At 48.7% G+C, this 27,270-nt stretch overlaps 1 protein-coding gene across 1 annotated transcript; it reads right to left on the reverse strand.

Moving 5' to 3' along the window:
- Positions 1 to 871: 871 nt before the first annotated feature.
- Positions 872 to 25,585, reverse strand: LOC143131003 (CD166 antigen homolog). The gene is made up of 15 exons (XM_076290342.1): positions 25,341 to 25,585; positions 10,222 to 10,328; positions 9,772 to 9,988; positions 9,552 to 9,616; positions 8,275 to 8,362; positions 8,003 to 8,167; positions 7,717 to 7,841; positions 7,397 to 7,529; positions 6,404 to 6,516; positions 6,032 to 6,158; positions 5,691 to 5,815; positions 4,554 to 4,686; positions 3,274 to 3,324; positions 2,778 to 2,892; positions 872 to 2,359 (listed from the first exon to the last, which is right to left on the reverse strand). The coding sequence occupies exons 1-15, from the start codon at positions 25,390 to 25,392 to the stop codon at positions 2,269 to 2,271; spliced, it is 1,707 nt and encodes a 568-aa protein (XP_076146457.1). The 5' UTR covers positions 25,393 to 25,585; the 3' UTR covers positions 872 to 2,268.
- Between the last annotated feature and the right edge of the window lie 1,685 nt (positions 25,586 to 27,270).

The following is a 27,270-nucleotide window of genomic DNA, read 5'->3' on the forward strand; positions in this document are numbered from 1 at the left end:
GAATTAAAAATATATGATGCAACATAAGCGACTGCATAAATATTCACCACCCTTGAAGTAGCTGACCTAAATCAACAGCGGCCCATCCAATTGGCGCAAATAGTCTCACAATTAGAGAAACTATTCATACAGCAACTTTTGCAAAGCAAGTTCATCACCGGTCAAAGCTCTATGGGTGAGTGGCAAAGCTCTTATTTAAATCACTTAGTTCACCAAAAGACGTGTGGGATACTCCAAGGTCAAAAGACTTTTTATAGGCACTGTATTTCTAGCTGACTGATTTATGATTATTTCTAAGATCCTCATTGATCAGATGTTACTATTGTGCTCATATATGTGAGTGTAGAGAATGTGAATGACCTTAAGATTGTGAAGAGTGCCAGAGAATACCCTGCAGGCCGAGACGACTGATGGATGATGCATGTTAAGACAGTACACAATTTCTCCCTGACATCGCCCCTAAGGGGAAACATAAATGAATAGGCTTGTATGCATGTTCAGTACATGTGTAAGCACATGATCATACACTGTGGACACATGATGTTCCGTGTCACTGGTCTAATCACAAGACTGGTGGCATTTTTACAGAGTACAAGGGCTTAGCGAGTTCTGACCTACACTCGACTGGCCACTAGGTGGCAGAAACACACCTCACATGTTGTCCCCAAAGCATAAAAAGGACCTGATGGGAGTGCTGCACTTCCATAGAAAGCCACAGGCAACTAAGCCTAACATGTCTCCTGACTGATTCAGGCAAAGTAACTTACCTTATATGAGAACTGTTTAAAAACACATTTGCAGCCAAAACTGCATTTGTTGAATGCGATGGTGATCTCAATGTATTCTGAATAAAAATCACAAGACAAGTGAGTGTATGGAGCACTTTTTCCTCGAAATGTACACTTTATTTTAAACAAAAGTACAAAAACAATAGTCAGTATTTACAGTACTTGCATGGACTCATTCACTGTCTTTGGTTTTTCTGCCAATCAGTTTTTCAATGCAAAAATGTAAAGCTACAACAGGAAATGAATTGACAAAGTAGAACATGTTTTTTTCACTAGTGGATTCTGCAACTAAGGTGTGGGACACAAAACCTAGCAAATTTAACTTCCTATGTTCTTCATGCCTGCAAGTAAGAACCTTCAGTTGTTCTGTACTTCTGAATGTTTGTGGAGGTATCATGTTTCAGAGACAACTGATTGATTTATAATCCTAGCTAACAAACCTGCCTCACACAAACAGCGTTTAACCTGAACAATATAAATAGAGCACAAAAACAGAGAAAAACATAGAAAAGTGTCTGCTGTATTTACACGTAAGGAAATGCTCCTAAGTGATCATGAAAATGATGAGGCGCGCTGGACTGCTCAGAGCACAGCTGATTCCATGCCAGAGGTGAGCCGAGTGTGGGCCAGAGGCAGCCCAGCTCTGGACTCGAGGCCATTCAAACACACAGGATGATAAGTAGAACTCTGCACCACTTATGACTGCTGTAACTTCCCAGAGACAAAACCACAGTCTGATAGGCATATACACAGTGCAGCATTGGAAACAAATAAACAAACACAAAAATGACACTAAAACAAAATGCTAGAGAGACACCATGTAACATCCCACACTGATAGGCATTATCATACATTTCTCTTCACTAATGACAGAACACAAGCACCTTCTGAAAGGCCAATCCTACTCTATCACAAACAAAAACAAAAACAGCTACATCACGTCTCTCTTTGACATCAGGTGAGATTTTTGAACAAACCCTAAACATATTTTACATTTTTCATCAGCACAGGTGGTGATCTGGGACATCTGTTCTGTGTAAGGGAATATGATCAGCCTCCAATACTATGAGCACAGGGACCAGGAGCTACAGGAACATAACCTAGCTAATCAGCAGACCAAAAGCTAACACAGAATTATTTAACCTAGTTATTTATTAATTAATTATTTTGCTTATTTATTTTAATTTACTTGGTCCATAATGAAAGTGAAGGAAAACAAAACCACTTGTGAACTTAAGGGGCAGATCTGAGGGATGGGGGGGTGGAGTGGGGTATTTGGGGCAGATCTGAGGGATGGGGGGGTGGAGTGGGGTATTTGGGGCATATTTGAGGGCATCTGCGGGGCGGAGGGAAGGGGAGATGGAGGAAGGGAATGGCTTTCACAACTAACTACAGAACATGTGGCAACATCAGACACGCCGTCACAACTCCGCAACTCCGATTCACATTCAGTGCCTGCGTGTGCACGCGCCTGTTCCGTCTACACCTCGGCCTTCTGGGGAACCTCCTCCAGCTTCTTACTCTCCTCCGTGTTGCCAGCCTCCTTCTCCCCCGTCTTCCAGCTGCCTTGTCTAAAACGGACACACACACACACACACACACACACACACAGTGTCAGTCATCTTCTACAGACATGGTGCAGTCTCACATGCTCCTCATGTCACACAGTTTCTAATATTTATCGTATACATATTTATTTAGCATATTCACCATATTAGGGCTTAGGGATTTTTTTGACCCAAACCCTCCTCTCTTTATCAGCATCTTCACTAGTATTACCTCTGTTTAATTATAATATCTGTTCAGTAACGGCACATTTCACTGCCCAGGCTGTAGTGCGCCTGCCTGAACACTGTAAGCAGAGCCAGATGATGCTTTAGTGCTTTGGTTGTAGACCGATAACTACAACCAAACCTGATGAGATATTCTAACCGTGTATGTGTAAGACCTGATGAGGTGCTATAGGTGTGTATGTGTGTGTGTCCTTACTTTGACTTTTTGATGTAAAACCAGTAGCCCAGGCCCAGGGCTAGCGTAACGAGGATGAGACCAAGAACGATCCCTACGGCCAGCTTGGCCTGGTCGCCAGACTCCTCCGTCTGGTCTGTGAAACGCACAGGAGGGGCAGACGTTACATTAGACCCGCAGGAGAGGGAGAGGACAGCGAGACAGCCAGAGACGGACAGTGAGGTGAAGAGGATGGGGGAGGTTGGGATGAGGAGTGGGGTGTTTGGGATAGAGACATTCAGGCGGGAACGACATATCCCACAGTCATCACAAATCTTCACCACACACACACACACACACACACGCACACGCACACGCACACGCACACGCACACGCACAGTCTCCTGGCCACGCAGTAACATACACACACACATACACACACTCAGTGTGTGACCATGTGGGGCCTGTCACTATGACTCTACAGGAGTTTGGGGGATACTGGAATAAGAGCTAATTTCATATAGCCAAGATGTCTTACCTTGTTTGTCCATTCTTTTCACCTCTGTGTCATCAATGTGACTGACCAATACTGAAATCAAATATAAAATGGCATTAACTCAAAGCCACAGGTCAACCTGGGAGTTTGAAAACACACTGTCCTCAATCCACTATTACATTACAACCAGCAACACTAAACTAAACAAAGGGAAAAGCTCAAGGGTGCTCCTGAGAACCCTACATGGCTAGTTTCCTCTAAGGCAGGCTAAAACTCCTAGGACACTGGACCAGAACATCAGAACTCCACAGGTTCTTGTAGAATCCCGCAACACTGAAGCCAGAAGCCAGACCCTCAATAACTCTTTTTCCTGCTCTAAACTGGAACCCATGCAGAAGGAGTCTCTCTCTGTGAGCTATGAGGGCTATGCAAGCGCAACAGGAGCAGTCAGTCAGTGCTGGAGAAGGCTGCTAGCTTGTGATTAATGTAGAGTTAGTAAAATGCCACCATGCTTAGTCAGTCTAATCTATGTGAATCTCATACACACACACGGTCAGTGAAGGGCTAGTTTGTGTGAGGGTGTGTAAACTGCTGAGAGGTTATTATTAGGTGGCATGCAGCAAAAAGATCAGAGCAGCTTGAGGCATCACACACACACACACACACACACACACACACACACACACACACACACACACACACACACACGGGATCACAGTACATAACTAATGCTTATGAAGGAGAGTGGTGACCATATGTTTTAAAGGGTTCCTACACATGAGCACATGAGTGATAATCAAGGCAAACCTACACATGTACATCCCAAAAAGACCTTGTCTCACAAGGCCTTCATAAACACTTCCTAACCCTTCATGAACACTTGCTAACACTTTACACTTCATGAGCCCTGTCCTTTACTTTGCTTTCGAGGAAAAGTGAGGCCATTCAGTAGGTACCCTTTAAATAGCACAGTGAGTGAATATTGTTTCATAACAATGAATGAATTTGTGATGACACATATACACATAACAAATTACCACACAATTGACGTGTGTGAGTGTGTGTTTGTGTGTGTGTAGGATATATGTGTGTGTGTAGGATATGTGTGTGTGTGTGTGTGTGTGTGTGTATGTCTAGGATTTGGGTTGTAGTGGGATTGTAGAAGAACCACTGTGGTCTTGCTGCCTTGGCTGTGTGTGAGAGTGAGTGAGTGAGGGAGGGAAAGGAGGGAGGGAAGGAGTGTGTGTGTGAGAGAGGGAGTGTGTGTGTATGTGACTGCTTGAGTGAGAGAGAGAGGGTGTGCGTGTGTGTGTGGTACTCACAGGATGACACCTCAGTGGTCTTGCTGTCCATTCCTAGGTTGTTCATGACCAGACAGGTGACTGTCAGGTTAGCTCTGGGCACTACGGTCAGTTGATGTGTCACCCTGCCGTCAACATAGTCACTTTCTTCCACCTGTTCACACACACACACACACACACACACACACACACACACACACACACACACACACACACACACACACACACAGATTATTTTGACATCTATATCTAGGTGGTTTCAGGACCCCATGTCACCCTATCCTCCTCACAAAGCTTTATGTGAGTGTGTGTGTGTGTGTGTGTGTGTGCACACATCTCCACCACTTCATGGGAAACACTACCCTTAGCTAACACCAGAGGGCGATGTGGCTCCAGTCAGTGTGTAAACAAAAAAGAGAAAAAGTCCGCTTCAACCAGGGTTTTCTGCTCCCACTTGTTTTTATTTTTCCGTGATGTACCCGAAACGTCACGGAAAAATAAAAACAAGTGGGAGCAGAAAACCCTGGTTGAAGCGGACTTTTTCTCTTTTTTGTCTGGTCGTTTGTTTGTCCTGCTCCCAGGTCAGACATTTGGATGTGCGGACTTTAAAACTTACTCCAGTCAGTGTGTACCCATGGCCTCGACACCAAGCACTCCGCTGAAGAACACACACACTGTGTATGTAAGAAATCCATGTGTCTAGATGTGCTATGAGTGTATGTGTGTAGTGATTTCCCATTTGTGTGTGTGTCTGTTTAGTCGATCTGTGTCTGTGTGTGTGTAGTCGGTGTCTGTTAATCAGATGTTTGTGTGATTTGTGTGTATATGGTAGTAGTGAGTCTGTAGTCAACTGGTATATGTGATGAAAAAATAAAACTAATCAAATTATGCTTTTTTGTGGCACTTTGTGCTGTTTTTTCTTGACAAATTGTCGGCAAATTGCCGACAGCCGGCGGCTGTCTTTTGCTATTGAAACTTGCCTGTTGATTACTGCATTTGAATGTATGCAAAGTATGTGTGTGTGTGTGTGTGTGTGTGTGTGTGTGTGCACATTTTCCTGTTTGTGTGTGTGTGTGTGTGTGCATGTATTTGTGTGTGCGTGTGTGCGTGTGTGTGTGTGTGTGTGTGTGCCACTCGGAATGTGTGTGTGTGTCTTACATTGGTGCCGTTGATGCCGCTCCACTCCACAGTGGGTTTGGGGAAGCCCTCAGCTTCGCAGCTCAGCACCTTGTGGGCTCCATCAGCGCTCAGCTCCTCCTTCAGGCTGGTGATCACAGGCGCTCCTACACACACACACACACACTTTTAATTCTTTATTTGGATTGGTCATGGCAAGCTCTGCAGCAATTATCAATCAATAATCTGCACATCAGGGGTAAAGGTGACATCCGCGTTTCCACATGAAGAGGCAACCAGGGATAACGGACACACAAACACACACACACACACACACACACACACAGAGGGATAGTTATGCTGAGAGATAAAGCGTGACTGACCTTCCACCAGCAGCTCAAAGGAGTGTGTGGACACAAGGTCTCCCATGGACACCTTGCACTCGTACAGCCCTGAGTCTGAGTACTTTAGCCGCTCAAACTGGGGCTCCTCTGTCAGACTGGCGTTGTTCTGGAATCACAGAAAAAAGGTTAAACACACACACACACTCACAAATCAGAGAGGGAGGACATGTTACACACACACTCCTTACAGACGAGGAGGGTGAGGGGATCAAGGTCACACTCATTCATACCCATTCACACACACACACAACCAGAGAGGGAGGACATGTTACACACACTTCTACAGATGGGGAGGGTGAAAAATCAAGGTCACAGCTATTCATACACACACACACACACACACACACACACCTTTGTCCAGGTCACAGTGACCTTGCCAGAGGCGTCTTTCTCCAGGGTGATGGGCAGAGGCTCCCCCGCAGCCTTCACAAGCTTCCCAGATGGGCTCAGAGCCACGTCCAGATCTGAGGGGGAGACACACACACACACAATCACTACACATCCCCAAAACACTGGCCACATCTCTTACATCCACACCTCAACCACCAGATGGGACTTTTACTATCAAAATGGCTTAAACATTATCTAGCGACAGTTTAAAGCATTAACAATGGCAGAATCACGGTACAGTAATATGCAATTAACCCATCATATTTATTACTGAACTACTTACTATGAGCTGGATAACTTCAGCAGAGTTTCCCATACATTGACTTATTTGTGGCGGTCTACCACAATATCAACATTGACCACCACACAATGATTTTCTATGTTGTACTACTTATATGGGATGAAATCCTTTAATTTCATCTCTCTCTTTCTAATTAAGTTAGAGAGCATATAAGAAGCAGTATCCTTACGCTAACGTTAAAATACTGTTGGGTTGTAGAGGTTAGCACACTATAACATTACAGCTACTTGTCAATATTCATTTTATTGACTTAGACCCCGCCACCCTTTTGCCAATGAAAGAAAAATTAACAGATTGAACTGAAATCCAAGGATGACACTCAACAAATCATTGTGATCTACACTCGCACGTCGCCCCGTTAAAAAGAGATTTAAGTCATTCTGAAGCTCCTGCAGATGTTCAGTGACCATGTCTAGAGTGGTCCACATGAAGGCGGCGACATTAGTGCAGCACACTCTGCTTTCAACATTAAATTACATTAGATTCCATTTTTTTCAATATAACCCCGTACAACGGCGTCAATCTTTGCCACCGCCGCAGTGTTGATTATGATTCAGTTCTATTTTTGGCGGTGCCGTCTCGTCAGTTAAAATTTTCGCTCATGAGGGCGCCTATTTGCGGAGCGCTTAACAGCACGAGAGGGCGTGACTCACAGTGGATGGTGATGTTATGGGAGGCGACCAGGCTGGTGTCACCGCTGGGGGAGCACTTGTACTCTCCTGATTGGTCCCGTGTGACGCCCGTCAGCGTGTACGAGTTCTGGTCCTCCAAAGTCACTTCCTTTCCCTGCACAGAGAACACAGGTGTGAGGCGTTACTCGGCAACAGCTGACAGGAAGTGTTAAAAGAGAGCAGCGGTCTCGGCCCCCCAGAGTGGAGCCCACACTGTCGTCATGGATATGCAGTGGCGCGGGGGCCCAAACCACAGCGTCGTCACGGAGACACAGCGAGGGCCGTGGGAATGGACTGCTCACCTGCAGGTAGAAGACGTAGCTGGAAGGAGGGGGGTTCCCGTCGGCACGGCACCTCAGCATGACGTCAGCACCCTCCAGCAAGAGCCCAGGTGTCACAACCTCCAGGCTGACCTTCTCTGTGGGATCTGAGGAGACACAGAGGTCAGGAATCAGGACACACACACACACGCGCCGCTGTAATTTGCTGACTCCCTCAGACAGTCAGGGGGAAGTGGTGAGTGTGTGTTTGTATTTGTGTAAATGTGTGTGTGAGGGGACGTGAGTATGGATTGTGTGAGGGACTCACAGTTGATGGTGAAGTTTACAGCTTTGGATCTGAGGGCGGAGTCCTGGACCCCACAGGAGAACAGCGCCCCCATGTCCTCCTTCTCCACAGAGTACTGCAGCTCGGACACACTGCTGGTCAGCCCCGTTGCTGCATCTACGGTCTCTGACACCTTGATCACAACGCCTGAGAACACACACACACACACACACACACACACACACGTATGACAAGAGAGTTCTACAGGGAATGTGATGGAATGAAAACGCATTTCAGTTGTTTCTCAGACAAACCTTTGCCATCATGCTCTAGAGGCTTGTCGTTCCTGTACCATGTGAGCTTGGCTGCAGGGTTGGCATCGTCCGCACTGCATTCTCCAATCTAGGCACAAGCAAAAAAAACAAAAACAAACAAATAAGTAAGATGCAGAATCGATTGGTCATGCCTGTCTCTCCCACCGCTCCAGTTCTGAGCTGACTTCTGGGTTCTCATTCAAAGCTGTCTAATGATGTGGAAAACCACCAACTTGCTGCTGGCGCACACACACACACACACACACACACACACACGCACGCACGCACGCACGCACGCACGCACGCACGCACGCACGCACGCACTCACGCACTCACGCACTCACGCACACACACACACGTCCCTAATTCACATGCTTGTGTGAGACACTCCCCCACACACATGTACCAAGAAAAGCACACACACTCACACATCTGCTTTAATAGAAACGGAGAATTGGAGAGACAGATAAAGAGAGGGGCTGCATTTGAAGTGGCGCTGACAGTCAGAGAGAGACAGAGAGTGAGGCTGGCAGAGCAGAGAGCGAGAGAGATAAAGAGAGAGAGAGAACGAGGGTGGCAGAGCCGAGAGAGAGAGCGAGAGAGATAAGAGAGAGAGAGAGAGGGTGGCAGAGGCGAGCAGCTGGGCTGTCGAATCACCAGAGGCGCCTGGATGCTCGTCTGCAGCAGGAAGGCCCGCTGACCTCCCACCTGAGAGCCTCTGTCCTTCTAATGAGTCTCTCTCGGCTGGCCGTCCGCCCACTGTGACCTCTGACCCCTAGACGCCCGCCCGCATCACTGATGCACCTCATCCCCCAAGGCGCCCGCGCTCATCGCAGTGACGACAGCAAGCTACCCGTCCTCCCACCAGGCGCCCGAGCGGAGTGTCACCCCAGGAGACGCAGCTGAGTCTGGAGCCCACGCACGACTCAACTTCCTGCATCGACCGGCCCCCGCGTCGACTCGCACCAGGAAGTCGATACACACGACACGACAGACACGACAGCCACACACACATCCAATCGACACTCCACGCTTCACCAGTAAGACAGGGGTCACTGGGCCACAGAGGTCATCCTGAGAGAAAGTCTATCAGAAGAACGCAGGCAATAACATTCTGGTACACACACACACACACACACACACACACTCATAGCATCAGTAATTTCCCTATTGGCTAACGCTGTCTGTCTTCCACCCAATCTACATTCCAATCCATCCCACCTATGTTCCACCTAGACAGACAGTGGTCATCGGGGCAACCTTTCCCTCCTACTCACCGTGGTCAGTTTGCCCGTTTCCACGGCAGCCGGGTTGTTCGTGAGCTCCACTGCCTCGGGGGATTCTGGGATGGAGAAGAGAGATTTTTACATGCCTTCATATTTAATAACCGCAGGCAGCACACTTGACTACACTAGACTGAATACCTCGGCTCAATGGGATCTTCTGGCATTACTACATAGGCACCAGTATGGAGTGCTAAATGTTAGCTCTACTCACTGCGGATGAGCACTTGCATGCTGTGCTCGGAGATGTCCGAGATCATCACCATCATACAGGTGTAGGTCTTCTGGTCGGAGAGGACCGCGTTAGTGATGAGGAGGCTGTCGTTCTTGCCGATGGACACTCGGCCCTTAAACTCATCAGAGGCAGTGATGGTGGCATTTGTCTTCCGCTTCACCAGAAGATCACCTGATGTGCCGTCCACCTTATCCTCCTGATAGTCACACACACAGACACACACACACACACACTTATGAGCACCGAGAGCAGTACAACTTCTTGCAACTAAATATGTTTTTACAAGATTTGCAGATTGTCACATTCTTTCAATTTCACTTCATTAGTTTGTTTACATTGCGTTTCTCAACCTTTTTGGAAAGGGGGTTGTAGGTAAGTAGGTTGATAGGTATTTATCAGTGTTATGAGGTGAAGTGCAGCATTGCTTACGTATTTCCACTTGATAAGAAACGGTTCCTCAGAGCGCGAGTCTTGAGGACCGCACGGGATGCGAATGGTCTCTCCATACTGGCTGGTGATGATCTCCTGTGGGCACACTGGAGGAAAACACAGAGCATGTGTAAACAACAACAACTACAGTAAACAACAACAAGAAAACAGTAGAATACCTCATACACCTAATGCTAATGGCTGACTGTTTATGACATGTCATGAGGATGGAAGATGGTGGTGAAATCATCAACAGCAGTGACACACACACTTTACCTACTGAACATATTAGCCAATCACACACTTTGGCTCAGTTTCTGCTGTTTGAGTGAAGCACCGCCCATGTAATGTATGGATCTGTCCATGTAAAGAATGTAAGTGCTGTAAACGGGTTGTTTATGGATCTGTTGTCCATGTGAAGCATGTAAGTGCTATGTCCATGTAAGTGAAGTATGCAGTTTATTTGAAGTATGGGACGCCAGTCCACATGACGTATGGCTCTCCTGTGATGTGCCGGCATGTCGTCCACATAAGGCACACAAGTGAGGTATGCGAGTGCATGTTTCTGCGGACTGACGGCATTCTGAGTTATCTGCGGTGAATAATGCGAGTGAGTGTTTCGGTGCACCTCCTGTTATTGTGTGTGCGAATCATGTCATGCGGAGTGTGTCAGTACATCGGCAGTGCATTCTGAGCGTTATCTGCCGTGCGGATACGTGAGCGAGCGCTCCAACCTCCGGCCGTATTTCACGGGCTTGAGAGTGTCACCGGCGGGGCTGTCAGGGGCACATCATGGGGAAAACCCAGAGCAGAGGGGCTCTCTCAAGAGCCCCCTTATCAGAGGCTTTCCACACACACACACACACACCTGCCGCTGGCTAGGCTCCTGGCCACATACACACACACACAGGACCAACACGCTCACACACATCTTTAACATGACAAACGCACCTTGGCAGCCTCCCTGCTGCTGCTGTTAGCATTCCTACCAGTGATTCCTGATGATAAACAGGCTGTGCATCAGGGGAGCTAATTCCCCCGCAGATAAGCCATCCTACATCCCTGTGACTGATGTTCCGCTCGCTGCCTAATGCGTGTCCGCTCACAACTACATTCCTGCCCGCTAGGGCAGTCCAGTCTGGACTGCACGCAGGCATCAGGGCTTTATGGAGAGCTTTTCCAGACCTGGCCTTCGTCCAACATAGGTTCTGCCCACTACAGAACCTAGGTTCTGCCCACTACACCACAAGTGAGGGAGTGGCGTGTAGTGTATAGAACATAGGTTCTGCCCACTACAGAACCTAGGTTCTGCCCACTACACCACAAGTGAGGGACTGGCGTGTGGTGTATAGAACATAGGTTCTGCCCACTACAGAACCTAGGTTCTGCCCACTACACCACAAGTGAGGGAGTGACGTGTAGTGTATAGAACATAGGTTCTGCCCACTACAGAACCTAGGTTCTGCCCACTACACCACAAGTGAGGGAGTGACGTGTGGTGTATAGAACATAAGTTCTGCCCACTACAGAACCTAGGTTCTGCCCACTACACCACAAGTGAGGGAGTGGCGTGTGTTGTATAGAACATAAGTTCTGCCCACTACAGAACCTAGGTTCTGCCCACTACACCACAAGTGAGGGAGTGGCGTGTGTTGTATAGAACATAAGTTCTGCCCACTACAGAACCTAGGTTCTGCCCACTACACCACAAGTGAGGGAGTGGCGTGTGGTGTATAGAACATAGGTTCTGCCCAGAGTGAATGGAGACACAATAACACGGTCTGGTAACCCCGTGACTCAGGAACTGCCTGGTGGACCTCGGACGACTTAAGAATGGATCTGGCTCGTATCTGGCTGAGACGTTGATCGATTCACGGCTTCCGGAAGGACACACTGTGTGTTCCGCCTGTGCGGCCCCGTTCTAGTGACGCGAGCGGCAGGAAGCCATCGAGGACAGAACGACATGGCTCCAATCCCCCCTGGTTAGACTCTATTGTCCGACAGATTTCTTTTTTTTTCCAGATCGCTTCTACAAAGAAAAACAGATAAGGGGGCCAAGGCTGTTTTTAAGTGTGTTGCCCTGGCAACATCCTCGGATGGCTGAGAACAGAATGAGTGAAGTCCCCTGGTTTTGATTAGGTACTAACCCCCCCCCCCTCCTCCTGACCCCAACGCCCCCCCCCCCTACCTATCTCAAGAAAACGGAGATATCAGATCACCGGGGAAATCACGAGCCCCACCCAGGCACCCCTGTGCCCTGCACCTCCCCGCCTCACTTCAGCCGTAAGCCCCAACTTATTGCCAGCTCAAGTCAGCGGCTGTGGGCTGAATAGTGATTGGGCACAAGAGGAGCAGCTTAGAGAGCAAACAGCAACACGCCTCCACAGAGCTCCACTCAACACAACACAAGACTGGGGAGGGAGAGAGAAAGAGAGAGAGAGAGAGAGAGAGAGAGAGAGAGAGAGAGAGAGAGAGATGGAGAGGGAGAGAGAGAAAGAGAGAGAGAGAGAGGGAGAGAGAGAGAGAAAGAGAGAGAGAAAGAGAGAGGGAGAGAGAGATGGAGAGAGAGAGAGAGAGATGGAGATGGAAAGAGCTCCCAGTCTCTAGAAGGGATGGAGAGATAGATAGAAAGAACTCTAGTCTTTAAGAGTGATGGAGAGAGTGGAAAAAGGGGTCCTAGAATCTGAGAGACAAAGAGAGGGATGGAAAGAGAAAGCTCCCATACTCAGAGAGAGAGATATGGAGAGAGGGTTGGAGAGAAAGATAGAAAGAGAAAGGGATGGAGAAAGAGCTCTCGTGCTCTAAGAAAGAGATGGAGAAGGATGGAGAGAGAGATAGAAATAGAGAGATGGAGAGAGAGCTCTCAGAGAGGGAGAGAGGGATGGAGAGAAAGATAGAAAGAGAGATAGAGAAATGGAAGGAGAGAGAAAGCTCCCATACTCAGAGATGGAAAGAGGGATAGAGAGAGAGAGCTCCCAGACTCTGAGAGAGAAGGAGAGATGGGGAGAGAAAGAGCTCCCAGACTCCCAGAGAGAGGAGAGAGATGGAGGGAGAGATGGAGAGAGAAAGAGAGAGCGAGAGAAGGAGTGGTAGCTGGGGTGATTGGAGGGAGCTCTCTTGGTGTGCTGTGCTCAGTGTGTGCTGTGAATATACCATTATTGATCAAACGGGCAGCAGACGCCCACTGCTGCGTGAACACTGAGCAGGATTCTGCCGGTGTGTGTGTGTGTGTGTGTGTGTTTCACAGGCAGCGTCTGTGCAGTCGGACTCAGACGTTCCCCATTCACAGCTCAGCAGTTCAATGCAATCCAACAGAGCTGCCAAGCCGTCACAACAAACTCACAAAGAAATTGTCGTCCGTTGTGTGTTCTATGACCTGTGCACACACAAAGACACAGACACACACACACACACTCTCTGGGCTGTGTTTCATGCACACGGAACAAAGACTGTAGGTCTCCGGTTACAATCGTCAGACAGCGGTGTATAGGGGTAGGTGTGTGTGTGTGTGTGTATGCGTATGTAAGTGTGTGTTTGGGGAGAGGAAGATGCTGTCTGACACCAAGTTCCCCTGAGATCACTTCTGTCCATCTTCTCCTGTCCACACACACACACACACACACACACACACACACAAGACGTGGGTTCACATCATGGATAAATGGACCCCGTCTTCTCCCTCTGTGTTAATGCTGCTTGCTCTCCATACCCTCCCAACCCCACTCCTCCCTCCATTCTGTATAATGCTTGTTGTTTTGTTTGGCTGTTATCGTGCTGAGGAGCTCTCTCCTACAGCGGTCAGTCTAGCCTGAACCACAGGTTCTTCCGCCGTCTTGGTAAAAACCTGCCGGTGTGTCACTAACAAAGACCTGCAGGGGGAACAGTGACCCTTTCCTGACTCTAACCCCCCCCCCCCCCCCCCCCCACACACACACAAAGGAGTGTGTGTGACTGAGCCACTCTGGCTTGTGTGACTGGTTCAACCACATAAACATACACCTGAAACTCGCCACTTACTTCCTCAGACGGTGATAACATCTCCACGGAGATGCATGGCAGACTAACTGACAAGCTCCCTATAGACACACACACACACTTATCGCCTAGTGTTTCAGCCACAGTACTGTATACACACACACACACACACGGGCCTAGTGTTTCAGCCACAGTCCTGCCTACACACACAGACACACACACTTATGGCCTTGTGTTTTAGCAACAGTCCTGTCTACACACACACGCACACACACACGTATGTGCGCACACACATACACACACACACACACACGCACGTGCACGTGTGCGCACACACACACACACACACACACGCACGTGCACGTGCGCACACACACACACACACACACACACACACACACACAAAAGTGTCTCAGCTTCACTCCTGCCTCCCTAAAGACACACTGGGGCCCCCGAGGAGCTCGTTGACACTGAGGGGTGTCGAAGGGAATGAGCCGTCACCCTGACGACCGAACACTTCCTGTGGATAACTGAACCTGCCCAGACTCGCCCTGCGAGCGGCCTGTGTTTGGTGGGGGAGGGGGGATGGGGGGGGGGGGGGGGGGGGTGTATGTGACCTTCAGATGCTTGTTACTCTGCTAGCTACAAGTTTTGAAACATTCTTGAGCGCTCTCACAAATGCAAAGTCTTCCAAACACACACACACACACACTACACAAAAACATTTACCTTTAGGCCTATGTCCTCTAGCCTCCTTAAACCACAAAACGTATGTCACACTGCGTGTGTGTGTATCTGTATATAAAACTCCCGGACTATTAGATTAGTGTAGTGTTAGTGGCTCATCTATTTACATGCTGTAGTCATCTGCTTCTGCCACCGAGTCGAGAGTGCAATCTTCTAGCTCTTTTCACTCTCTTTTTTTAATCAATTTAGCTCTCTCTCTAGGCCATAGAGCTCTGCTCATGCACTGTGTGGTCGGCTCTGCTGAGGCTTCAGCTCTGGGTGTTCAGACTGCTACCTCAGACACACACGCAGAGCCAGCTAGACACAGTGAAGGGTCCTGATGAGCTCAAACACACCCAACCAAACACACACACACATTTCCTACCATTTAACCCTGACACACAAACCCTCCTACCATTTAAGCATAACACACACACACACACACACACACACACACACACACACATACTCCCCCCCCCCCCCCTCCCCACATTAGGGGGTCCTGAAGACTACCATAAATTAGCCGGGGGCTTTTGCGTTAAGCGGTGCTGGAGCCACTCTTCAAACAAAAGCGGTGCGTTGGAGCCGTGAGGTAAGAGCACTCAGGCATGACAGCCATTAAGCCCTGAATTATGGATCCGCCATAAGGGGAGAGGGGAGGGGGGCCCGGGGGACCAAGAGCACGTCTTCAAGCCACAGACATGATGATGGACCCCCCCACACACACACACACACACGTGTACACACACACACTCGCACTCACACACACACACGTGCGCACACACACACGCGTGCACACACACACGCGTGCACACACGCACGGACGCGGACACACACGCACGCAGACACACACGCACGCAGACACACACGCACGCAGACACACACGCACGCAGACACACACACACACACACACGCGCACACACGCGCACACACACACACGATGACCCCCTCTCCCAGTAGCTCCATTATGGCACTGCTGTTTTATCATGAGGCCATTACCGCCAGCATTAGTCCACTCTACTGGACCACCAACAGCATCACGCAGCCACCAGCCACCGCCTGGAGCTCATTGGGTGCTCATCTCATCTACTTACACTTAAACTATACAGAATCCATATGAACACTCCATCCCCCATCTTAAACTATACAGAATCCATATGAACACTCCTGCATAACCTACACAGAATCCATATAAACCAGATCCAAGAACGAAATTCCGAACAACTCCGCTGCACAGATAACCTTAACAGCAGTCAAATCTGACCACTTCTATCAAAGCCCTGACCACCAGTTTGAACACTTTCTATTAAACCACCCACAGGATAGGATGTGACCGATGGCCAGTCTGTCTGAATGATTCTATTAAACCACAGGATGTGACCCGTGAGCCGCGCCCAATCGGTCTGAGTGATTCAGTTAAAGCAGCACAGGGTCGTCTCGTTGGCGGTCATCCTTCTCATTGGCTACTGGTGACCTCTTTCTTAGGCTGATCTCACTCCCGGGCATACATCACCTCCTTAACGCCACCATCAGGACCTGCGCTCGCTCGCTCGCTCGCTTGCTCATCTCGCCAATAAAGAAGGTGATGCATCACGAGAGCACCTGCCCCGCCAGGAGATGAGCTCATCCTCACGGAATAGGATGTGCAGCTCGCTTGCTCACTGTAGGGTTCTCCCCTCTACCACAGTTACTGTGAGTTCAAACGCTGTATATCACTGATCTCACTGAGTTAAATACATTACAGCATTCTCTGATCTCGACCAAAGACACAGAGAGTTCAAATACATTACAGGGCAGAGCGCTCTACTGACCAGCAGAGACATGAAACCATGTCGGGAATGCTGAGGACCCGGGTGTGTGTGTGTGTGGGGGGGCCTCCAAAAATCATCAGTAAAAAAACAGAGGACACCTCTATCGCTGCGGCACTCTTTTGAAGACAGCATTCTTGACATCAAAGCTGCCGGCGAGCTCAGCTCTTCAGCGCGCGCGCACACACACACACACACACACACACACACACACACACACACACACACACACACACACACACACACACACACACACACACACACACACACACACACACACACACACACACACACACACACACACACACACACACACACACACACACACACACGCCAGCTCAGCACAGCTATTCAGCAGGCGCAAGTTGGACACCACTCCAGCTCCTCACCCTTCAATTACTCTCCTCTCACACACAGAGCTCTATCTCTCTCTCTCACACACTCACACACAGAGACACACACCACCTCTTCTGTCCTCTCTTCTCACACACAGAGCTCCTCGAACACACACACACACACCTCACCTCCTATCTTCTCGCACACAGAACTCCTTGAACTCTCTCTCTCTCTCTCTTTCTCACACAAACACACCTTACCTCTCATCTCAGATCCCCCAATCCCATCCCACCCCACACACACCCATCAACCTCTCATCTCTCACACACAGAGTCCCTCACACACACACACCTAACCTTTCATCTCCCTTCACAGGCAGAGCTCTTCACACACACACATACACCTGGTGAGGCTCCACCTACAGGTATAAACTTCCGCCTGAAAGCCAAAACATGGAGGCCCCCCAGCCACACACACACCAGTGGCGCTCGCATCGCCATCCACCCCTCCCCCAAAACTACTCCCCTGCAGCTGCCCGGAGTAGGAGTATCTGAGGGGTGGAGAAGATGAAGGGGCAGATAACTGCCCCTGGGGCAGGGGTCTGTGTTATCAAAGCAAACAAACAGCTAAGCAAACACAGAGGGCCCGGATACACACACACACAGACACACACACACACACCTCCAGTGCATGTCATTATACCGCAGTGACTCGATCAATACCGTTTCCTGCCGGAATAATGACGTCCCTGTTTTTTTTAATTCATGCACAGAGAGAGTTCCACTGCATATTGCCTTTAAGAGACTTGTCTGGATATCCAGCATGTTGCTTTTTTAGAGGTTGATCAATATGTTTTTCTACAGGATAAAAGCAACGTCTACAGCTCTGCATCAGAACTGCCTCTCTCAGCTGGAAGCGGTCAGAATGGTCTTTCATGTGAGAACCTGGATATTCTCTCAGGTATCACAGAATATTCACTCATGTAAGACTGGCTGTTTCTCAGGTTACACTGGATATTGCTCAGGTGAGACTGATAATCTGCTGTGTACGGAGCACACACTTGAAATCATGAGAATACACACAGTGTGGATTAGATACACATACACACACACACACACACACACACACGCAGGTTAATAACAAACCACAGGTACATGACATCATACCGAAAGTGGGACAGTTTCACAGGGCACAGATTATAGATTGCGCACACACACACACACTTTGCATTAACATCACTCGATCAGCCGATCACTCCTCAGGTAAAAGACAGAGAATGAGAGAGAAAGAAAGAGAGGGGGAGAAGAGAGAGAGCAAAAGAGAGAGAGAGAACAGCGAGACTCAAATAGAGAGCCATGCTGAGAGATAAGGGGGATATGTGTGTGTGTGTGTGTGTGTCTAGAAGGGCAGTTGCTGCACCAGGCCTGTTGTGGCATGCTGAATTGGGGTGGTGGGAAAGTGTGTGTGTTGGGGGGGTTCTTCAGTAATCTGGGTTCCGGGATAACACAGAGCAGCCCCCCCCACACACACACAGAGGTGAGGGATTGGGCTGCCAGAGGATGACCTCTGGGGTCAGGGGTCACTGATGAGTGAGCAGCCGCCAGTGGCCCGAGGAGTGGTTGATAAAGAGAACGCTGCACACACACACACACACACAGCTGGAGCCACATGCCAGGCAGGCAGACAACACCAGGGGCTCTGCTCACACACACACCCTGAGCCTGGGATCACTTTAGTTTTTGAATTACCTGAGATACGTTTGTGTGTGTGTGTGTGTGTGTGTGTGTGTCAGTGTGTGTGTGTGTACCACATGAGGGGACTGTCCTCTGAGAGTCTCAGCCGATTGCACACAGTGAACACAGGTGACCCCCGACCCCAACCACATTCCCTTGGTATCTCCCTGTGCCAGTCAACAGACACGCACACACACACACACATACACACACACACACACAAAACTCATGCTCACTGACTAAAGTGGTCTTCTTCCGGTTGCATTTTCCTATATTCCAGAAGGCGAGTGAAAAATGGGTCTGGGCCGCATGATTATGAGCTGCTTCTCCATAATGAGTCTGTGTGTGTGTGTGTGTGTGTGTGTGTGTGTGTGTGTGTGTGGTCTGCTTCTCACTGAGAGCGAGGAGTGAAGCAGGCGGCAGAGACCAGAAAGCAGCCGCAGTGTGTTAAACGGTCAGCTGCTAGTCCCTGATTAAACGGAGGCGTTCCGCTACGATCGTGTGGGCTCTAGGATGGAGACACGGTGCATTGTGGAACATCCGTTTGCTAGCACACTGGGCTCGGCTGATGACTTTTGGCACTTTCATTACGCATCATCAAAATGCTCTAAATTCCAGCTCGCTCCAGCCGCCAAGCACTCGCTCCAGCCAGCCCAACTGCCACTAATCAAAATGCAAATCTATCAGTTACCTCGCCCGGCCCGCTCACACAGCTACGCTATATGTGTGTGTGTGTGTGTGTGTGTGTGCGTGCGTGTGTGTGTGCGTGTGTCTACATCTGTCTGCTTGTGCCTGTGCCTGTGTCTGTGTGTGTGTGTGTCTACATCTGTCTGTTCTGCTTGTGCGTGTGTGTGTCTTTTCGATGTAGTGGAGTCAGGCCAGTGAGTTAATGAAACGGGCAGCCACTCTGGATGCATGGTGTGAAATTTACAAGTAGAAGGCGCCATTATGGACCGCACACACACACGCACACACAGACACCATCAGAACCCACAGGGACACCGATTCCCTGCGGTGCACCCCACTCCACCCAGCATACAGCAGCCTCCACCTCACTGGAGTGACCAACAGAGAGAGAAGAGGGGGAATAAAACTGCAGGCTTGTCACAAACAGAAGAGTTTTATAAAAACTGTAGGCCTGTTGCATACTAAGGAGTTTGATTAAAACTGCAGGTTTGTCGAAGGCAGAAGTGTTGAAGTAAAGCTGCAGGTTTGTCGAAGGCAGAAGTGTTGAAGTAAAGCTGCAGGTTTGTCGAAGGCAGAAGTGTTGAAGTAAAGCTGCAGGTTTGTCGAAGGCAGAAGTGTTGAAGTAAAGCTACAGGTTTGTCGAAGGCAGAAGTGTTGAAATAAAGCTGCAGGTTTGTCGCAAACAGAAGCAGAAGGCAGAAGTGTTGAAGTAAAGCTGCAGGTTTGTCGCAAACAGAAGCCGTCATTTTGGACACAGGGCCTGAGCGGCCAAGAGAGCGAGCGATTGAGCGGAGAGAAAAGCAATAAAGGGCGAATGCACACACACGCACACACACACGCAGACACACACTGCCTGGCAAATAAAGAGAAAGTGGGTCAGACAAACCTCCCATGCACAACTAAAATGAAGCCAAAGGTTATTGGACAGACAGTAAACACCAGCAATTTCAACATACCATCATGGATGCAGTACTGAGTAGGTATGGATGTGCATGCATATATGTGTGTGTGTGTATGGGGTGAGTATGGGGGTGGTTATTGTGATAGTGGGACTCATTTCCTGTGTCTGTGCAGCACCCAGTGATGGATTATGGGAGTATAAGTGCAGAGCTTGTGAAAGTATCTTTTCTACTCACTACTGTGGCCTCTCTGAACACACACACACACACACACACACACACACACAGACACACACACACACACACACACACACACACACACACACACACACACACACACACACACACGGTCTTATAGTGGGGTATGGGATCGGATTGGTCCTTTAACCGGCCTTACAATGGACTGGACATGTCAGTCAGAATGTATAATGGGATAGCCATTGGGTGAAATGTTGGTAGACGGGGCAGAAATAAGGGCTTTGTGGGAAGAGTAAAGGTGTTGGGGGCAGGGGTACAGGAGTTGGGGCAGGGCTGGGGGCAGAAGGGCAGTTTAGGGGCATTGGGCACTGGGCAGGGCCTCAGGCTAAGAGATGCGCATGTGAAAGTCCTGCTGCTGTATCTCAATCACAAAAGCTCCTAATCAGCCTGCGGTTCTGTAGCCCAGAAACCTCCTCACAATACTCCCAGCCAGGAGCCCCCCTTACAATACCCCCAGCCAGGGGTGCGGTGCGGTGGGGGCGTTTGGGGGTACGGGGGAGGTCGAATGACAAAAGGGGGGAAACACCCGAATGGTTTTGCTCCATGAATAAGGACTGACTGATACCGCAGCAGTAAAAGTTACAGTCACAGCAGACCTCATGAATCTCAATTAGAGCATTTTAGCTGAGCTACTGCGCACCACACACACACACACACACACACACACACACACACACACACACACACACACACACACACACACACACACACACACACACACACACACACACACACACACACACACACACACACACACACACACACACACACACACACACACACACACACACACACACACACACACACACACACACACACACACACACACACACACACACACACACACACACGAGAGCCATTCCTCTTCAGTTGTAAAGCAATGCATCTTGTTCTCTTAAAAACTGGGGAACAATGGTGCCATTGTGCGTGCGAGTAAAGTGTTTTTGAATAAGCGCGCTGCTGTGAGAGACACACAGGCATGTTGCTAGGGGACAGGAACTCTGTTCAACTCCTCCATTCAGCAGAGCAACCCACAGGTCTGCTTTCGACCCTAAAGTCCACTTTAGACAATGCTATGGATACAGCTCAGAACAAGAAGCTGTCGGCAGAGATTAGACCGTCCGTCACCTTCAGTTAGTTTGAGTGACTGTCACACAGGCACGTGGGTAAGGGTGTGTGTGTGTGAGTGTGTGTGTGTGTGTCCCAGTCACATAGCCCTCTGAGCAGCTGTGGAGCTGGACGTAGTGGACACTGCACCCAGCGTACCAAGTGTTTACGTGTTGTGTGTATGAGGGTGTGAGGTGTGGGTGTGTGTGAGTGGTGTGTGTGTGTGGGGTGTTCTGGGGTAGACACTAGACATGTTGTGCTGTATGTGTTTGTGTGTGTGTGCGCGCGCGTGTGTGAGAGAGAGTGGTGTACGGGGGACACAGCGGGTCCCGGGCAGCAGGAGGACAGTAGCGTAGGAATCTGGACACATCTCGGCTGAGGGGACCTCCGGTCGGCGACGGACAAGGCGCTCACTGTGTAATAGTGAAACTCCCTGGGCGGTATTTCAGTGACGCGGTGCCAATAAAGCTGTCGCGGCCCAACAAAGGGAGCTTGAGAAGCGGACCGAGAGACCCGAACTGATCGCATTTCCATGCGGGTTCTTCCGTGTGGCCATTCAGGGCTACAAGCGCTCTTTGAGATAACGGAAACGAGCTCCACAGCTGCTGCACACACAGAGAGACCGTCGATCACACACCTCCCCACCCAGCCAACCGGTCCCGCATACAGATGCTGATTGTTCCCTCTCTAGGTCTCGCTCGGCAGAGTCCCTCTCTCCATACACACACCAAAGTCACGCTCACTCAGTGGTCTCTCTCCGAAATCACTCTTTTCTGCTCACTAAAATCCCACATTCACTGTGGGGGCTTCAATCTGGGTGATTCAAACTCATCATCAGCCATCAATAGTAACTTCAAAGATTCAGTAGTAATTTCAAAAATTCAAGCGTTTGGAAACCAACTTCCAAATTGAAACCTGCATATCTCTCTCTCTCTCACTATCTCACACACACACACACACACACACACACACACACACAAAAGCCTGCGCAGGACCCCACACCTACATCTCCCTCACACACCCACACCAGGAGAAACAGCACGATAAAGTGAACAATGCCAACACCACCAGTGAACAGAAGACCAGCGGACCACTCTGACTGTAGCCAAAACTGTCAGCAGTAGCCGACCTTGAACACTTAGTGATCTGCTGAAGAATTATTTCACAGGAAACTCCCAGTCATGCTAGATCCCTCAGTGAAGGACAAGGCGCCAGGCATCAAAGACACCTGAAGCATCACAAGACTCCACCAATACAATATTCTACTTCATGCACTTCGAATAACCTGTTCAGATATGACTAAGCTGGTGTGTATGTGTGATGTGTGTGTGGCAGTGTTTGTTTGGGCTCTCATGCGAGGGGAGTGTGTTATGTTTGTGTGTTTGAGTTGTTTGTGTGTTTGTGTTGTTTGTGTGTGAGTGTGTTCATCACATGTGTGTGTGGAGTGTGTGTGTTCCACTACCTGTGTTGTGGTGGTCCAGCAGTACAGTGAGACAGCTGAGTAAACAGACTACAGTAACACCTCAGACAGAAAAAAGATACGGGGGCTTTATGGGAGATTACACACAGTATCACACCACACATACATCCACACACTGATCAGCTCCACTACCTCCTATTTAAACACACACACACACACACACACAGCTATCACACCGGGCAGCCTCCAATGCTCAACTCCACTAACCACATTTCCACACACACGTACACGCACACGCACACACACACACACACACACACACACACACAAGGTTGAACGCACCTCGACACACGTACAACCACACACACACACACACAGTGCTGTACACACTTCTCATAGCTGAGTGAGTCTCAGACAGAAACAGCCTTTCCGGTAAACATCAACCAAAATCTTACTTATAAATCCATACACCCACACTCAGGGAGAGTCCACCATTAACACTCAGACAGGCAGACAGGGGAAACCCGTTACACCAGGGAGAGCAGATCTTCAAACACGATGAGACATTCACCAGACAGCAGGAACAGCCCACCAGGAACAAAGAACCCTCGGCTCCACTCAGGGGTGGGGGAGTGTGTGTGTGTGTGTGTGTGTGTGTGTGGGTGTAGCCATGCATGCATGAATGTGTGTGTGTGCAAGCCTCACGTTTGTGTATGTGTGTGTGTATGTGTGTGTATACAGTATGTGTGTGTGGTGGTGGTATCTAATCCATTAGCAAATGAAGATGCCCTGTTTCTCCACCTCAGCCCGTAAGACCAGGTGTGATAGGGGTTGTGGGGGAGGGGCACATGCACACACACACACACACAACAAAAACCAGATGCTTCACCCAAGGCACATTGCTGAACCCCCCGCCTCGGTCCTGTTCTTCTCCATCTGCGCTTCCCTGTTTGTCACAGCTGCCTGAAGTCTAACGACACACAACCACAAACACACCCCTAACACACACTCTCAAGCGCACACAGAATGTTTTTGTTTGCCTTTCTCTAGATGCTGCAAAGCAAAGCGAGCTTGCATACTGCACGTGTGGCCTCTATAGTCCAGTCATTACCAGGGACTTCAGCGTAAGGGAAGCACTGATCCTGGCGAGGGGTTGGAGAAAGGGAGTGGCCTTGCCTGCCTGGGATCAGGCAGTTTAATGGGACATGCTGAGATAGCAGCCAAATAGAAGAGACAGGACAGGGGAAGCCAAGAGAGGACTTTGCACCCGGATGTTGTTTTCTCAGGTCAGGTGTTTGTGAGTGCAACTAAAGGCCCCTGGTTGCAACGGTCGCAAATTCAAACCAATCAGCCATAATTACTGGTCAGAATAGCTGCTACACCTGCTTTCCAGGTGGATACCAGAGACCAATGATGGGTGAGCTAGCCTACTTTGAAAAGGGACATATCAGTGACACGTGATCTGCTATGACCAGGTCTTTTTCACCTTTTCAAACCTAAAGTGCAGAAGCTGTATAGCCCACGTTAAGAAACTGCAAACACCTGGCTATTTGAGATCATTTGTCCTTGCTACAGCTCCACTTGTTTTTAAAAGACGTCGCCTACAACTTTTTTCATCCCACCTGTTCAATTTCAGGGATGATGTGTCATCGGTGTTAATGAATGACCTGCAATTGATCCGGTAAATCCGTCCCTAATGAGCCATGTTTTTGTCTGTTCACTATTCAAATCCCAACAGCAAACACAGAGCCATGGGTGGCCAACATATCGGCAGTGCGCAACTAGTAGCCTACTTGTGAACATCGACGTGGATATCGGGACGGACGAGGTGTAACCACGGGAGGGCTGTAGCCTTACGGATGACGGCTTCAATTCTAATTCTTAGAATTGAATCTAATTCCAATTCCTTCAACCGACTGATTACAAGCTATTTGACAAATTACTTTCTTAGACAGCCTTTCTTAACGGGTAACTTGTGAATACTAAAATGCTAATTCAATAGGATTATAATTGTTGCTAAATTTTAGAAGCAGCTGGATGAAATTGGCAAACATTGCGATGAAATCAATATCCCGTCAAGGTAGGCTACAACAACAGAAATAGTTATTAAATGCAATTTCTTTCAACATTAACAAGCATAGCCTATATAACGTTAGTAGCAATAACTTACCTTGATGGAGAAGCGACAGAAAGACTCCCGCTAAAATCGCAGCAGAATGCATTCTCGCAAAAGCAGAGGTCCTCGTCTCAATCTAAAGTCACTGAAACTGCTAGAATTGTTAAATTGCTACAAAGCGCTACCGGTGATAAGAGTGTTTCTGGGATCAGGTGCTTTTCCAGCTCGCTGGCAATCTCTGGACAGATGTATCAGTCTGTGCACATGCTCCCGGCGCCCACCTGCAGGTACAGTGAGAAAAGTCCGAGAGGAGTAGAGGGGAGAGTGGCAGAGGGGGGCGGGGGTTGAGGCTCCGCCTCGCACACACCCTGCTCAGCTCCCACCGTCGACTAACCGTGCCCACCCCACCACCACCACCCCAACCCCTACCCCACCACCAAGCAAAACGGATCATAATCGAAACCTTTGCTACGTGCCGGAACCTCCATCTAGGAAAATGTATTTATTTAACGTGCAGGTGTGTGCAAAGCTGGGGTGATCCAGACCAACGCGCTGGGGCAACTGCACTGGTGATGATATTCAAACACCTGATGCGCTTCAGGAAGTAGGATATCGCAGTCCGCATGCACAATAAACAGTAGTAACTTGATCTCCTATTGTTTGATATTCTAAGAAACAGAGATAGCCTGTTATTAATTCATGTTATGTCAGGCTTGTTTCAAGAAAAAATCGTGGGCTAAGCCTAGGTCCTTCTCCAGCAGATTAACTGTGTGCGTTATGGATGGGCTATTCAGCAGAATCAGTCCAAGTATTCATCTACTTCAGGATTCAACGCCAGGCTATTGCCATTAATCATCGAGATATACATAATGAATGTTAATTAAATCATTAATATAAAGATTTCATTATAATGGCTCCATCCAATCTGCTGTGTGTGTGTGTGTGTGTGTGTGTGTGTGTGTGTGTGTGTGTGTGTGTGTTTCTGATTTACATTTCACTGTGGCCCCTGCTGGTCTCCCTGCTCTGTGGGGTGGTGGGGTGTCTCACCTCATTCTCACCTCCAGGAGTGAGGCTGCAAACTCAGAACAGAAACTTTTGGTTAATATTCACAGCAGAGTCCATACCTCACATCAGAAACATTGAGTTAGGCTACATAAATGGTGTGTTGTGTGTTTGGTTATAAGTTTTTTATATTACTTATATGTATATAAATCAGGAAAAAGTAATATCAAGCCGTGATATTAGTTTTTCTGGTGTAAATAAGTGCATGTTGCGTGTGATGTCTGCTACTGAGACCTTGAATTTCCCCTTGGGGATCAATAAAGTATCTATCTATCTATCTATTTATCTATCTAAGTTGGCGTCCTCTGTTAAACTAACCTTTCAACCTTTAGGGTGCTGTGTGCCGATCTGTGTGTGTGTGTAAGAGAGAGAGACAGTGTGTTTATATGTGTGTGAGTCTCTGTGTGTGTTTGAAGGTGGTGTTGGTTATTGTGTGTGTGTGTGTGTGGGTATGTGTGAATGAGTCATTTTTCCATGACTCTTCATTGACTTGTTGGGGGAATGCACCTTTGCTGTTCACCTTATAAATGAAGCTGTCCACTGATGTCTTTACTAAATCTTTCCCCCATCTGAAGCTGTCCCCAAGTGATGTCTGTACTGAATCTTCTCCTCATCTTACTGAAGCTGTTAGTGATGTGTGTACTGAATCTTCTCCTTATCTTACTGAAGCTGTTAGTGATGTGCGTACTGAATCTTCTCCTTATCTTACTGAAGCTGTTAGTGATGTCTGTACTGAATCTTCTCAGCTGTTAGTGATGTCTGTACTGAATCTTCTCCTCATCTTACTGAAGCTGTCCCCAAGTGATGTCTGTACTGAATCTTTCTCCCATCTGAAGCTGTCCTGCAGTCATGCCATTACGAAAGCTGTCTTCCAGTCCCTCAAAATCAGGGCACTACTGCCCGTGAAACTAAGAATAAATGG

The sequence above is a fragment of the Alosa pseudoharengus genome, unplaced genomic scaffold (assembly GCF_046254945.1).
Source record: "Alosa pseudoharengus isolate Yale_2024_CS ecotype anadromous, Long Island Sound unplaced genomic scaffold, YU_APseudo_1.1 YU_APseudo_1.1_scf_18, whole genome shotgun sequence".
Classification (NCBI taxonomy): domain Eukaryota; kingdom Metazoa; phylum Chordata; class Actinopteri; order Clupeiformes; family Clupeidae; genus Alosa; species Alosa pseudoharengus.